General features: G+C 41.9%; 1 protein-coding gene across 3 annotated transcripts in view; it reads left to right on the forward strand.

Moving 5' to 3' along the window:
• Positions 1-14,074, forward strand: part of DNAJC13 (DnaJ heat shock protein family (Hsp40) member C13) — a 54,639-nt gene that overhangs the window by 34,878 nt on the left and 5,687 nt on the right. For all 3 annotated transcript variants that reach the window (XR_009728684.1, XM_061374841.1, XM_061374842.1), the window contains 18 exons: positions 497-575; positions 1,158-1,293; positions 2,361-2,545; positions 3,950-4,024; positions 4,386-4,505; positions 5,365-5,544; positions 6,439-6,606; positions 7,157-7,270; positions 7,597-7,713; positions 8,266-8,443; positions 9,452-9,543; positions 9,876-9,975; positions 10,403-10,477; positions 10,641-10,753; positions 11,156-11,325; positions 11,667-11,709; positions 12,565-12,738; positions 13,726-13,905. Coding sequence is in view for 2 of the 3 variants with exons in the window: in XM_061374841.1 (XP_061230825.1) it covers positions 497-575; positions 1,158-1,293; positions 2,361-2,545; positions 3,950-4,024; positions 4,386-4,505; positions 5,365-5,544; positions 6,439-6,606; positions 7,157-7,270; positions 7,597-7,713; positions 8,266-8,443; positions 9,452-9,543; positions 9,876-9,975; positions 10,403-10,477; positions 10,641-10,753; positions 11,156-11,325; positions 11,667-11,709; positions 12,565-12,738; positions 13,726-13,905 (2,299 nt within the window). In the remaining variant the exon portion in view is untranslated. The remainder of the gene's footprint in view (positions 1-496; positions 576-1,157; positions 1,294-2,360; positions 2,546-3,949; positions 4,025-4,385; positions 4,506-5,364; positions 5,545-6,438; positions 6,607-7,156; positions 7,271-7,596; positions 7,714-8,265; positions 8,444-9,451; positions 9,544-9,875; positions 9,976-10,402; positions 10,478-10,640; positions 10,754-11,155; positions 11,326-11,666; positions 11,710-12,564; positions 12,739-13,725; positions 13,906-14,074) is intronic.

Consider the following 14,074-nt stretch of genomic DNA (forward strand, 5'->3'; position numbering starts at 1 on the left):
TGAAACTGGGGCTGGGGGAAGTATTTTGAGCTCTGCTTCAGAACATTCACCAAGCTATTTTACAGGACAAGCATTAGACTCAACCATAGTGAGCAAAGAATATGGCAGAACTTGAATATGTTCAGAGGGAAACTTGGTTTCACTAATCATGCTTCTTCCCCTTGCCAAATGTTGTCCTTTTCTTGGTGATAATATCCTTGGGATTTGTTGCTTCCTATCTTGTCACTGGTTTCTGACTTCAGGCCTCTGGAAGAGAACTGACAGGGCTTTGTATTGTTCCTTCAAGAACAGTGCAGTCGCTACAAATCACGAACCTCTGAATTTACCATTCCATGTCATCTGATAAAACAGGATTTTTTCCAACTGGAACAGCTTTATAGTTTTCACTTACTTGCAGTTACCGTTAGTACTGCTGTCAAAATCCAGGCTTGTTTTTGTGTTTGATTAGGGGTTCTTTTTGATGTTATTTAATGCAATGGGACTTGTTTTCTTGTAGGCATGATGAAAGCAAGATCAGGAAAGCTTATTTCAGGCTGGCACAAAAGTATCACCCAGACAAGAATCCAGAAGGCAGGGTATGTATGACACAAATTGATGGTGGTAATAGACTGGGGGCAAATTAAGCTGGTTTGTGTACTAAGAGTTCTGAAATGCCCACTTCAGTTTCCTTTCTTCCTTTTAAAAGCCATGCCCTAGGTGAGTGCTAGAATACAGATTAATACCACAGAGGAGTAATTGAACAGGTGTCCATCAAGGAATATTAGGATTCCTACAGAAAACTGATGTAATCAGGTCAGAACCACGTCTCCAAAGCATCTGGTTTAGAGTTACGCAGGACCTAAATAAGCTAATTGCTCCCTTTCAAAGACAGACTGCATCCTCTGCCCATTCTTACAATTGATTAAACTGTACTTATTGCTTTTGTCATAGTGGAATTGAATTTGTTTTAGTCTCTTGCCTAGAGTGGAGTTTAGGAGACAAGAGAAAACTGATCTCTGCACCAGTGTTGTCTGAAGTATTTCCTGAAGTGTAGTAAGGCATCAAAGCTAATGTTGCAGTTAATAACTTGGAATGCTCTATTTTTACCTGCATCTAAAGGCTTGTAGTAATTTAGGGTGTTCTTGGCAACTTTTACAACTGTTCCTTTTTATTTGCAGGATATGTTTGAGAAAGTAAATAAAGCATATGAGTTCCTGTGCACAAAGTCTGCCAAGGTGATAGATGGGCCAGATCCAGAAAACATCATTTTGATCTTGAAAACTCAAAGCATCCTCTTCAACAGGCATAAGGAAGGTAAGCATACTGCCTTGGGAGAATGTTTGAGGTTCATTGCTTTAGTGGCCGTTGTGGGTAGTTTTAATCTCCTCTCAAGTCTGTTTTGTTGATCTGGTTTCTGGCTTGCTGCAGCATTACGTAGCTATGGTAAAGGGCTTCAAAACAGGGGTTTTGCTTCCATGAAGGAAATTGATCTGAAGTAAAATTTACTTCAAAAAAAGAAGCATGAAGGGCTTTTTGAAGCACTCTGCTCCAATAGTAATCAGTTTGACTTCCTCCTTGTATAACTTAGGTTTACATTCTGTCTGTGCAGAAAAGTCCTCACTCAGTCACCCAGATGGCAGATTCTGGGTATAAATGAGATTACACTCATGTGGCTATTAAAAATGAGACAGTCTTGCAAAAATTGACTACCACTAGAGCCCTGTGGTGACTGTGCTGCAACAGTACCTCATTCACAACCCAGCTAGGAAAGGGATAACAGGAGTACCCTAACCCTCTACGTGTAGCTCTAGCTAGAGTACCTGGCTGGCAGCTGCTGGAGTGTCCAAGTCTTGCAGAGTTGCAGTATTCTGCTGTGTAAGTGGTGAGCTAAGACCCTCGTATGCAGTCATAGGTCTATTGGTTCTGTGGAGGCAGTGGCATTGATGTGGACTAGCACAGTTGTTCTTTAGCACCGCTGAACCTTAAAGGAATAAAAACCAGAATCATTTTAAACGTGTCAAACTGGAAAGGACCTTATAGGCTTATTGTTGACCAGTCCTGGCCTCTGACAGAATAAGTTATACTTGTGTTTCTCTGGAGACAGACAAGCATCATTTGAGAGGCTCTGAGCTTGGGGCTTTGCTGAGATGGAGATAAGTCTTTCTAATCTTAAATGAGTTCTTCCAGCTTCTCTCATTGAACAGTCTTACGTGACCAAGGAGTCAGATTGTGTGGACTGCTTAGTCATGCTTCAGTTTTCCCAGTTGGTGGCTTTCTTTACCATTCTATAGTCATTCTATATCTGATACATCTGCTGCTGATAATTATGCAGTGGCTTAATTTGCTTTTGTGTAACCTTTGACTTTTTTTTCCTCTTTCAGAGTTAAAACCTTACAAGTACGCAGGCTATCCTATGCTGATAAAGACTATTAACATTGAAACATCAGATGACCTTTTGTTTTCCAAAGAGTCTCCTCTGTTGCCCGCTGCTACAGAACTTGCTTTTCATACTGTCAACTGCTCAGCATTAAATGCAGAGGAACTGAGAAGAGAAAATGGAATTGAGGTAACTGGAAAGAAACTTACTGAAATGAATTCTTTTAGTCTATGACTTTCCACAGTCCTCAGTGCGTAAGACATCAGATGCAACTTAGAATCACTTTTGGTCTTCTTGAGATGCTTCTCCATTCTTACTGTCTCTTTTTCTGGATGCAGTAGGAGAAGCCTTCCTTTCTGGATGTAGGTTTGTCTGTTGAAGTGTGGATAACCAAACTACAAGTGATGTCTCTCTGCTTCTGTACAAAACTCTGTTGAGAGCTTCTGCATTCTGTATGTGAAAGAACAGATGAACAAGTCACTTGAGCAGAAGGGCTTTCCCCACTGCACATAGTACAATCATTTAGGTTGGGCAAGACCTTTAAGATTGTCAGGTCCAACCGCTAACGTAACACTGCCAAGTCCCACTAAACCGTGTCCCTACAGGTCTTTTAAATACCCCAGGGATGGTGGCTTAACCGCTGCCCTGGGCAGCCTGTTCTAATGCTAGACAAGCCTTTCTGGGAAGAAACAGTTCCTTGTTTCCGGTCTAAACCTGCCTTGGTGCAGCTTGAGGCCGTTTCCTCTTGTCCTGTCCCTTGTTCCTTGGGAGCAGAGACCGACCCCACCTCACTCCAACCTCCTGTCAGGCACTTGTAGGGAGCCATCAGGTCCCCCCTGAGCCTTCTCTTCTCCAGACTGAACCCCCCAGGTCCCTCAGCCGTTCCCCATCACACTTGTGCTCCAGGCCCTGCACCAGCTCCGTTGCCCTTCCCTGGCCCCGCTCCAGCCCCTCAATATCTCTCTTGCAGTGAGGGCCCAGAACTGAACACAGGATTTGAGGTGCAGCCTCACCAGTGCCCAGCACAGGGGCACAATCCCTGCCCTGGCCCTGCTGCCACACTGGTGCTGATCCAGGCCAGGATGCTGGGGGCTTCTTGGCTGCCTGGGCACAAGCTGCTCATGTTCAGCTCCATCAATCAGCATCCCCAGGGCCTTTTCCATGAGCAGTTTCCAGCCGCTCTGCCCCAGGCCTGGAGCATTGCAGGGGTTTGTTATGGCCCAAGTGCAGGACCCAGCAATGGGCCTTGCTGAACCTCATGACTGGCTTCAACCCATCAATCCAGCCTGTCCTGATTCCTCTTTAGTGCTTTTCTACCCCTCAACAGATCTTTACTCCTGCTCAGCTTGGTGCCATCTGCAGACTTTGTGAGGTATGAGCTCACGTGAGAACGCTACGAACTCTAAAGCACCAAAGGCTAGTACCAGCTCTTGCAAGGAATTTTTCCTCTAATAACCATTGGAGCAAGCAGTAGATTTTGTCCTATGTTTTCCTTCAGTCATTAAAAATGGGTTTACCAGCTAATGTTGTATTTCTGCCAGCCTTTATCAGTTTTTGTTGTGACTGAATTTATGCATCATCCAATCCTCACAGGTACTGCAAGAAGCATTTAATCGTTGTGTAGCAGTCTTGACTCGTTCTAGTAAACCAGATGATATGTCTGTACAGGTAAGTCACAGCAGTTTTAACTGATGGCAATAGCTTCTCCAGAGACAGTTCATATAGAAGCATAGAATCACAGACTGGTTTGGGTTGGAAAGGACCTTAAGATCATCAGGTTTCAACCCCCCTGCCATGGGCAGGGACACCTCACACTAGATCACGTCACCCAAGGCTCTGTCCAACCTGGCCTTGAACACTGCCAAGGATGGAGCATTTACCACTATAAGAATATATGCACATAAAATATGATATTATAGAAGTGTGTATATATAGAAAAATATTAATGTAGTATTAAATACATTAAAAATAGGATTGTAAACATGCATTTCCTCTCCACTTGGAACCAAAAAAGTACTGCTTTTTGTAGGTATGTGGATATGTTAGTAAGTGTTACAGTGTGGCAGCTCAGTTTGAGGAGTGCAGAGAGAAGATTACAGAAATGCCTAACATCATTAAGGACCTCTGTAGACTACTGTATTATGGCAAGGTAAGAGCTCCTGTTCTTTGTGTAAATGGGTATTTAGTTGTTAAATGTTACGGGGAGTGTTCTGCTTTTAAGGGAGAAAGGACAATTTTAGAGACTGTTTAAATCCTTCTGTAAGATCCCTGCTAATCATTATGGGATAGAGAACTCTGCTGCCTTGTTCTCAATGCTTACAGTTGAATCCATTTAATAGACTTAAAATACAATCAATGTAAGGATTCAGTTACTTTTGCCCTTTAACTGACATGTCTAGCTCATTGGTTTACTAAACCAGAGCTAGATGTTATGTAAGCAGACTCCTAAATTGTCATAAACTGGAAATGTTATACAAGAAGTTTTGATGTCATTTAGCTCTTTAGAACTCGCATCATGTTATATAAATGTTGGGGTTTGTCTGTATTAAGAAAGGAAAACTTGTCTTTGTCCTTCTCGTATGAGCTATGTGAAAATAGAAGACTACAGAAATCACAAGACTAAAATCAGACTATAGTAATTGACTGTAGATGCTTGTGTGTTCCTTAGTCCCTGCAGAGCAAATGTATTGGCACAAAAACCTCACCTGGGAATCTCTGCCACCTTCTTGAACTGTTTTTCCACCAGTTGTTCAGGGTTCCTTTATAATCGTATGGAATACCTATTCGAGTACTATTCCTCTGAAGGATGCTGACTCATTAGTCATGGTTTTGGCTACTGGACACTGAACTCAACCACAGATGATGTTCAGTCTACTTCACATCTCATCTTTGTGCTGTTTAGATAGTATTCTAGAATGAGCAAGTTTTGACTTTAAGTGTTTCGTAATGAAGCCAGCTGGCTTGCTTTGGTCACAGGGACTAAGGAACGTTTCTTTTCCCTCCCTCAGAATATACCACGAGTGGCTGCTTTGGGAGTAGAGTGTGTGAGCTCCTTTGCCTTAGACTATTGGCTACAGACACACTTGTTCCAAGCTGGAGTTCTCTGGTACTTACTGGGTTACCTCTTCAACTACGACTATACACTAGAAGAGAGCGGTATTCAGAAAAGTGAAGATTCAAATCACCAGGTAATGTTAACAAGGTGAATGCTTTCAGGCACCAAGAGTTGGTGCTTGCATCTCTTCTCTTGGTAACAAACACAAGTGTTTTCAAATACTTGAGAGTCCTTGAATTACATAAACAATAACAGAAGAGTTTTGGAAGGAGACCTTTATGTAGCAGTGTAATGCTGGGGTTTGGGGTGTTTTTGAGTAGCTTGTGTTTTGAGTTCAAATGTTAAAGCTGCCAAACCCTGGAGTTTCTGGTAGGCTTAATGCAAGAGATTTTTACCTACAATGATCAGTAAAAAAAAGTACATTTCTGCAATCAGAAGAAAATGTTTTGTTTGGTTGGGGTTTTTTTGCCTCTTGAAGCTCAACTGAAGGTGTTCTTTATTGATACCATGAAGTTATCTGAAATACCTACTTTAGGACTGTATTGTCCCTTTGCCCCACAGCTATGAAAGTAGCTTCACACTTCCATTTCCTTGAATGGTGAACCTCTAAGTATGGCATTTCTTCCTCAGCTACTGGATGAGATGAGCTTTGAACAGTCTGGAGTTACTAACTCTTTGTATCACTGTCATAAAAGGCTTGTTATGCTGATACTTGATTATGCTGATAGGAACTGTTGACTGGTCAGCAGCTATTGCACTAAATAGCTCTTGTAGTTTTCAGCTCATCTTGGTGCCCCAGTTTTTCTTACTTATCAGTGCTGATGTCATTTGTTATTGCACCCAACACAGTGATTGTATGTGCTGTTCTGCAGCACCTAGTATATTAGACATCAGTGCATCATTAGTGGTGCAGGTAAATAGAGGATACCAATTGTTTGCTCTGGTGTGGAAGTGTTGGACAGCTCTTCCTGGCTATTCTGATGTTTCTCCAGTGAGCTCTAAGGGTTTTTAACTCTGTATTTTTCAGGAGGTAGCAAATAGCCTTGCTAAGCTCAGTCTCCTGGCCCTGAGTCGCCTTGGAGGGTATCTGTCTGAAGAACAAGCTACTCCTGAAAACCCAACGATCAGGAAAAGCTTGGCTGGAATGCTGACACCCTATATTGCAAGGAAGCTCTCTGTGGTCAGTCCTACTGAGGTAAGCATCTGTTGGCCAAAAGTTACCTTAGTGATTCATGAAAGGAATACCTGATCACTTCTAAAACACTCTCTTAGACCAACTTGATACAGAGAATAGCAGTGCAATTTGGTTTTCTTTGCATTTGGAGTAACTGCAAGGAAAAGCAGCTGTTTTAGCCTCAAACATAACAGGCAGGAACAGTACCCTGTAGGATAATATTTGCAAAACAAGTATGGGAACAAAAGTTAATTGTTCAAGGCTTAAGGATATAATGATGATAGAGAGCAAACACTAAATGTCTCTCTTTACAAGTGGTACCAAGGAAGTCATCTACAAAGAGATACTTTATAGTTGCTCACTATCAGAAGTATAAGGGCAGTTGAACTAAGCATGGCTCCAAGCAGCATAAAGAAAAATGAAAATGTACATTGTGCTGTACCAAATAACTTACACATACTGTTTTTCTAGTATGTGATTAACTGATATCATGAAACACACTGATTATTGTGCATAGTGATGGAAAACTGTTTGTAAATGCATTACATCACATCAATTCCTTACTTCTTAGACTCTGAAGATGCTTAACAGTAACACAGAGAACCCCTACTTAATCTGGAACAACGGGACAAGAGCTGAACTAGTTGAGTTTTTGGAATCTCAACAAGAAAGCATGATTAAGAAAGTAAGATACTCTGTATTTTAAATCCCACTACTATCTGTTTAAACCTGTTTCATGTTTTGGTACGTCCACTTGTCATGCAGTGGTATAGTTAATACAAGTGTTCATTGTTGTCTGTGCCTAAGCCACTTTCTTCATTTAGCAGTCTTAAAACAAAATCTAAGAGTTTGTGTATTTATTTCTTGTAATGCTTCAATCAGAACTTGTGATTTTGCTAAATCTGTAAGTTTTCTGTTTGGATATTGCCTATTTCATTATTGAGTTATAGCATCACACTTTCGACAAGGTTGTTTTCTATCTGAACTTGTGTTGCTTCTCTCTGCTTAAAGGGTGATTGTGACAAGAGCTATGGATCTGACTTTGTCTTCAGTGACCATGCAAAGGAACTTATTGTGGGAGAGATTTTTGTTAGAGTCTACAATGAGGTCCCTACCTTCCAACTAGAGGTGAGATGTAGCTAAAACCTTCCTGCTGAAAAAAGTCTTTGGAATGCTACTTCTTCTTCTTTGTCTGTCAGTACAAACAGACTGGAGAAAAACAAAGGCTAATGGCAGGTTCCTTCAATGGGATAAGCATGTTATGGAGTATCTCTTTTGGAGCAGAATAAATTAAACAAGTACAAATCTGTCACAAAACATGCTGCTTTGGGTGTCTTAATGCCTGTTCTCTAACAGCTTGGACTGCAGATACTCTGATTCAGTACTTTCAGGAGGTGGTGATTCTGCCTCATGGCTTTGCTGTCTACATATATATATAGACAAACACACACCTTAAGAGTGCTGTTGAAGTAGCAGCAGCTTTGTAAGGCTGTGTGTAGACTGAAATAGGGTTGATATGCTCCAGATATTATAGTGATCGTAGTAGCAAAGCGTTTCCTGTCTGCTTGTCTGGAAGAAAGGGATTTGTGAAATGTAGGACAGGCTACTTGGATACCCATTCTTCTAGTGTGAACACTGGTGCATCACACAGCTAAAAATGCTCTCATGTCTAATTTAAAGCTTCCTAAAGCATTCGCTGCAAGCCTCTTGGATTACATAGGCTCACAAGCACAGTACCTTCATACGCTAATGGCAATAACCCAGACGGGAAAAGTCGAGTCCAATCAACATGGAGATCGGTTACGGAGAGTTGAGATGGCCCTGGAGGCTCTGAGAAACGTGATAAAACACAACCCAGGTAGGCTTAAAACGGAACTTCCCTGTTAGCTTTCTTGTGGACAGCCTTAAAAATGCAGACCTCTGTAGTCTTTATCTTCCAGCCAGCAGGAAGCTTGTTTTGCTGGTACTTTGATAAGCCATACAGGCTTTTCCTTTCTGCCCAGAACATCATCAGTAAGGAGATGGATTAGTTTTGTGTGAAATCCAAGCCTTATCTGTTTTCTTTTCTGAAGCACTGGGGTTTAATTCTAGCCTGCTTTTGCTGGGAAGACTTAAACTTTTTGGATAAAACTTTCTGTAGTCCTTCAAAGAATCTTTAGCTGATTTTTAAACTTCCTTGCTTCAGGAAGAACCTCCTTGAGCGGAGTACTGCAGACTAGTAAAACCTAAAAACATGTCAGGGCCTTGTTAAAGTAGGAAAAGATGTTCTTGAGAGTGGGCAGATAATACCAGCAAAGGTTAATGAGGAGGTATCAATGTACAGACTTAAAAGCCTGAAACATGATTAGGATGTTTTCCTACTGTACTATGTTAGTTCTAAAAGCAAATCATGTTACTATCATGGCTTCTAATAATAGCTGGTTAAGTTGTTCTCTGACTGGATTCTCTGTATTTGGTAATTATAAGCCTGAAGGTAGCAGATAGCAACCCTGCTCTGAGCTGGGGAAATCAGAAAGGGAGGTGTATTTGAACACAAGAAGTACTGATGTTTGATCATAACTTGTAAGAATGAAAGTAACCAGGGAGTCCCAGAACTAGCTCAGTTACTTGCTTTAGAGGGAGGGAGTATCCTCTGCTTTTGAAACACTGTTGATGTGTGACCTTGTGGAAGCTGCATTAATAGACAGTGTCAGCATTTTGTAACCCTTTAGCAGGTGCTGTCCTGTAGATCTTGTAACTACTGTGGCAGGCTATATACACACATGCATTCTTTTAACACCTCTGTAAAGTGAAATGTGGTCTTGGGACAGCTTTCAGTAAATGCCTTGGCTAACATGAAGAGAATAACGTACTTGGTCTCTTGCAGGTTCTGAGTGTGAATGCATAGGTCACTTTAAGTTGATATTCTCCCTTCTGCGTGTTCATGGAGCTGGCCAGGTGCAGCAGTTGGCTCTGGAGGTAAAAACCCAAACCAACCAACCAACCACAAATCCCCTTGTCTGGATGCTGTACAGAATCAGCATAAACAAAACTGACTGGGTAACTGTTAGTTACCTAAAAAGGATTAAGATTGGGGTTCCAAGGTGTCAGTTCCTCCTTGGAGGAATACCTGACAGTTTCTTGCCTCTGTCCTTGCTCCCATCTGAGGTGAGAAGACAATCTGGTGATGGGAATAAGCGTTATAGATACTAGCTGTGTTGGCCAGTGAGGTGATTGGCTTCCTACACTACATTTTCTGGGCAGTGTCTTAAGCTGGAGTATAATCAGGTGCTGTTTGTGGTCTTTTACAGGTGGTGAACATAGTGACAAGTAACCAAGAATGTGTTAACAACATTGCTGAGGCAATGGTTCTTGCGAACTTACTGGCACTCCTGCATTCCTTACCTTCAAGTATGTACTATATGATCCTTAAGTGTTGCAAGGCAAAGGGTTTCCAACTCAGAAATTAATTAGAATGCAGCTGGCTGAGCTTACTACAGAGATTTAGGCAAAAACAGCATTTCAGTAACCTGTTTGCTGTCTTAAATGTGTGAGCTGAAACACGGGCATTGCAAGTATTTGAAGTGTGTGGTATTTACTGACTAACTAACTTAAGGAGCTGAGGTATCTCAATTGAGGTAGATGAAGAAGTTGTGCCACACTAAAATGTACAATAGGACATTCCTTAACTGAGTTTAGCCAGAAATCTCTAAGCTTGAAATCATCACAAGCTTAATTGCAGTTTTGATACAGCTTTCTGTTAAGATCTGTTTAGTTCCTCTTTGTGCCATAAAGACTATTAACTAATCAAAGTTCTCGATACTTTTGGTTTTGACAGGTCGGCAGCTCGTCCTTGAGACTTTGTATGCTTTGACATCTAGCACAAAAATAATCAAAGAGGCCATGGCAAAAGGTACGGTGCTCACTGAAAGCAAATGGTTCTGCAGCACAGGACTTAAAGTGAATACAGCGGTCAAATCCTCCTCTTCCCTTTAGAACAATCAGTGTGGAACTGGTGAATACATACTACTTGTGACCAGCAGAAACCTTGAGTGTTTTCCCATCTCTCTGTACAGGTGCTTTAATCTACTTACTAGATATGTTTTGCAACTCAACTCACCCGCAGGTTCGAGCCCAAACAGCAGAGCTCTTTGCCAAAATGACTGCAGATAAACTGGTGGGTCCAAAGGTAAGGATCTTGAGGTCTTGTTGGAACTCTTGTCCTGATATTACCTGCCTTGCTGTAAAGACATAACAAAAGAATAAAACCTGTTCAGTGACTGAAACGTTCATATGAAAAGCAATCTAGCTTTTTCAGAAGGGTGAGCAGACTTCTAGCAGCAGTTGTATTTACTGTACCTGCTCTACGCAGCTTGGTTTTGAGTTGTAATGACTTTAGGTCCCCAGATTTGAGACCTGTCACCAGTCTGAGGCTAGCAGTATTTAAAATGATTGCACTGTTGTTTGGTGCTGTTGTGTTCTAGCAGTTGGCATGATAGCACTACAGATACTTGGACTTCCTGGAGTTCTCTGTTCTGTCAGTTACTGTGTCTTGCAGTTACTAGGTGTCAATTCTGTTCATCATTTCTAGGTTAGGATTACACTGATGAAGTTTTTACCTGGAGTCTTCATGGATGCCATGAGAGACAACCCTGAAGCTGCTGTTCATATCTTTGAGGGAACTCATGAAAATCCCGAGTTAATTTGGAATGACAACTCCAGGGAGAAAGTATCAACAACAGTTCGAGAAATGATGCTTGAGTATGTGGAGACCTACTAACTCCTTTCTTAACTGAGGCTCTTTTGGTGGCAGTAAACCAGAGTTGCTATAGCACTGTCAGACAGTTCTGCCTGTAAAAGGCAGACTTCAGTGAGAAGGAACTTGTTCACTGCATATTGTAGCTGTTACTCAGTGATGCAAGTGCAGCTTATGCACAATCCAGGTGTTTGCTCGCTGCTGTAAGATTTGGGAGGGAGGGTTACACAGAGGAGGAAATGGGGTCAAAAAGTGGAACTCCTTCACAACAAGGGGGGAGGCTGAGGTGTCAAGCAGGAGAAACTGCTTCTTTCACTGCTTGTGAAAATGTACTTTCTTTTTGAAGGCACTTTAAACTTCAGAGAGACAACCCTGACACTAACTGGAAGGTAAGAGTACACTGTTTCTGTGTCGAGTGCATCCAGGGAGACTAAAGCCAGCTGATAGTATCTGCATGTATGTAAATCTCTGGCAGGCTTTTGTCTTAAAGTACCAACCGGAACTTACTTCTGTGCTAACATAACTGTTTTAATGTTGAATTGATGCTTTTGTTGTTTCTGGTGCCTTGAACTCAGACATTGCATTGGCAGTGGTTTTGCCAGTAATAGCCTGAATTTCCTGACAGTTCAGCTCATTCTAAAACTCGCCAAAAGTCAGCAGCAAAGGAGAATATGGATTTACTGGGAAAAGTTCTGTCACTGGTTATATTGTTGCAGTAAACCTGCTCTTTGTAAATGTTCAGGAAGCTGCCGAGTCTCAGAAATCACTGTCCATTCTATCATGTCAGGTATGTCAGTGAGACGCTTCAGTCTGTAGTTACTTCCCAGGATCTGAGAAAGGCCTGGTATGACTTGCTGCCAACAGTTCAACATTAAAACAACTGAACACATGCAAGGATGGCTGTTTAGATGCAGGTGGAAACTGGAAGCTTTGATGGTTGATGGTGAGAAACCATCCCTTGAGGTGTACAAGGAAGGAGGGAAAGGGCTGTTTTATCAGTCTTGTTGCTGGTGTTTCTCTTGAACTACGATAGATGTAGATTCAGTTACCTGTGTTCCACTGTAGCAGTACTGCCTGCACTGTTCTCTTGCTTCTTTACGTGGTGTTCCTTCAAGATGAAGTGTCCCTTGGTTTTGGAGAATACATTTAGTTCAGTGACCCTTACCCCTAGAGCCGTGATGTTAAAGGAGCGATGTCAGCTCTCACAAATGCCCTTGCCAATAACTCTGCTTTACAATCAACAGCTTCCTGAAGACTTTGCTGTGGTGTATGGTGAGGCAGAAGGTGAACTTTCAGTGGGGGGAGTCTTCCTAAGGATTTTTATTGCCCAGCCGGCCTGGGTTTTACGGAAACCAAGAGAATTTCTCATTGCACTGTTGGAAAAGTTTACTGAACTGCTGGAGAAGAATAACCCCCATGTAAGATGGATTTTCTGATTCTGCTCTTTGGATTTCTTTAGCAGTTTTAAGCTTTTAGTCTTTTAGTATCTGAGTAACTTAGATTCTCACACTTTCTTACATGATGCTTTTTGGTCTCTTTTCTGGCTCTCTATAAAAGCATGCAGATGTATTTAGGCGACTTCTGAGCATGAGTCAGTGCATTTAAAGTCCCTGAAAGCATAGAACTAGCTTCAGTAGGTCTTAGAGGCTTTTTCTGTGTTAGAGATGAGGCTTAACTATTAAAGTGTCTTAAATTATCCCATGACTGACCAACCTAAGCAAATAGCACTTGTTCTATCATGCTTAGAAGTTTTCAACTCTTGACACTTCTCATGTCCTTCTGCAACACTGGTTTCCCATTCTGGTGTAAACTGTGACATACACCAGGCTGCCATCTAACAACAGTAGAATGCAGTAGAATGAATGTGTTACAGTTTGAATAAGAACCATGTTCAAGTCTAACTTAATGTTAATTACTAAAGCCTGTGTTTTAAATGCTGTCCGGATGTATCCTTAGTCTTGCAGGGAGGGAGACAACTTGCACATTGACTATAATGGTCATCTTTGGATGTGGCAGCACTTTGTATAGGCATGCAGAACACAGCAAGCAGACCCTTTAAGGATTCAGGTGGTCAGCCTAAACATCCATCCACACTGTCACGCTGCCAGCGAGCACATTGGTGTGTGTGCTGCTGTGCACACAGAGGCTGCAGCCGGACACTGGCTTCTCTAGCCACTGGAAAGAGTGCTTAGGATTTGTTGTGTGATGTGTGTTCATGAAACTAGTGAATGTCTGTCACTGCTGGAGCTGATCACGTTCTAAACTTCTTGTTTTAGCAACTTCAGAGTGACATGATAAAAGCATTAGAGTTAAAAGTGTGTGATGCAGAGCAAGTGAGGAACATTGCTGTGATGGTGTGAGACGTGAGGCTTTGCTGAGTTACACTTTGTGCTCGTCTTCTGCAGGGGGAAACCTTAGAAACCATTACCACAGCAACTGTGTGCTTGTTCAGTGCCCAGCCTCAGCTGGCTGATCAAGTTCCTCCACTTGGTCATCTTCACAAGATAATCCAAGCTATGAATCACAAGAACAACGCCATTCCTAAAAGTGCCATTCGTGTCGTGCACATACTGTCTGACAATGAGGTAAGGAGTCCTCTGAGTGCTCAAGGGGAGAGAAAAGCATCACTAGAGTTATTTCTGTTGTTTAACACTGTTCCTAGAAGGGCCTTAATGTAATGATAAATACTGTGTGCCAGATGAGCAGGAACTTGCAGCTAATTGATGGGGAGTTGATAAATTAAATACACTGAGA

This window comes from Neopsephotus bourkii, unplaced genomic scaffold (genome assembly GCF_033783945.1).
Source record: "Neopsephotus bourkii isolate Nb327-2 ecotype Australia unplaced genomic scaffold, CSIRO-AGI_Nbou_v1 NB_1655, whole genome shotgun sequence".
In the NCBI taxonomy this organism is placed as follows: Eukaryota; Metazoa; Chordata; class Aves; order Psittaciformes; family Psittacidae; genus Neopsephotus; species Neopsephotus bourkii.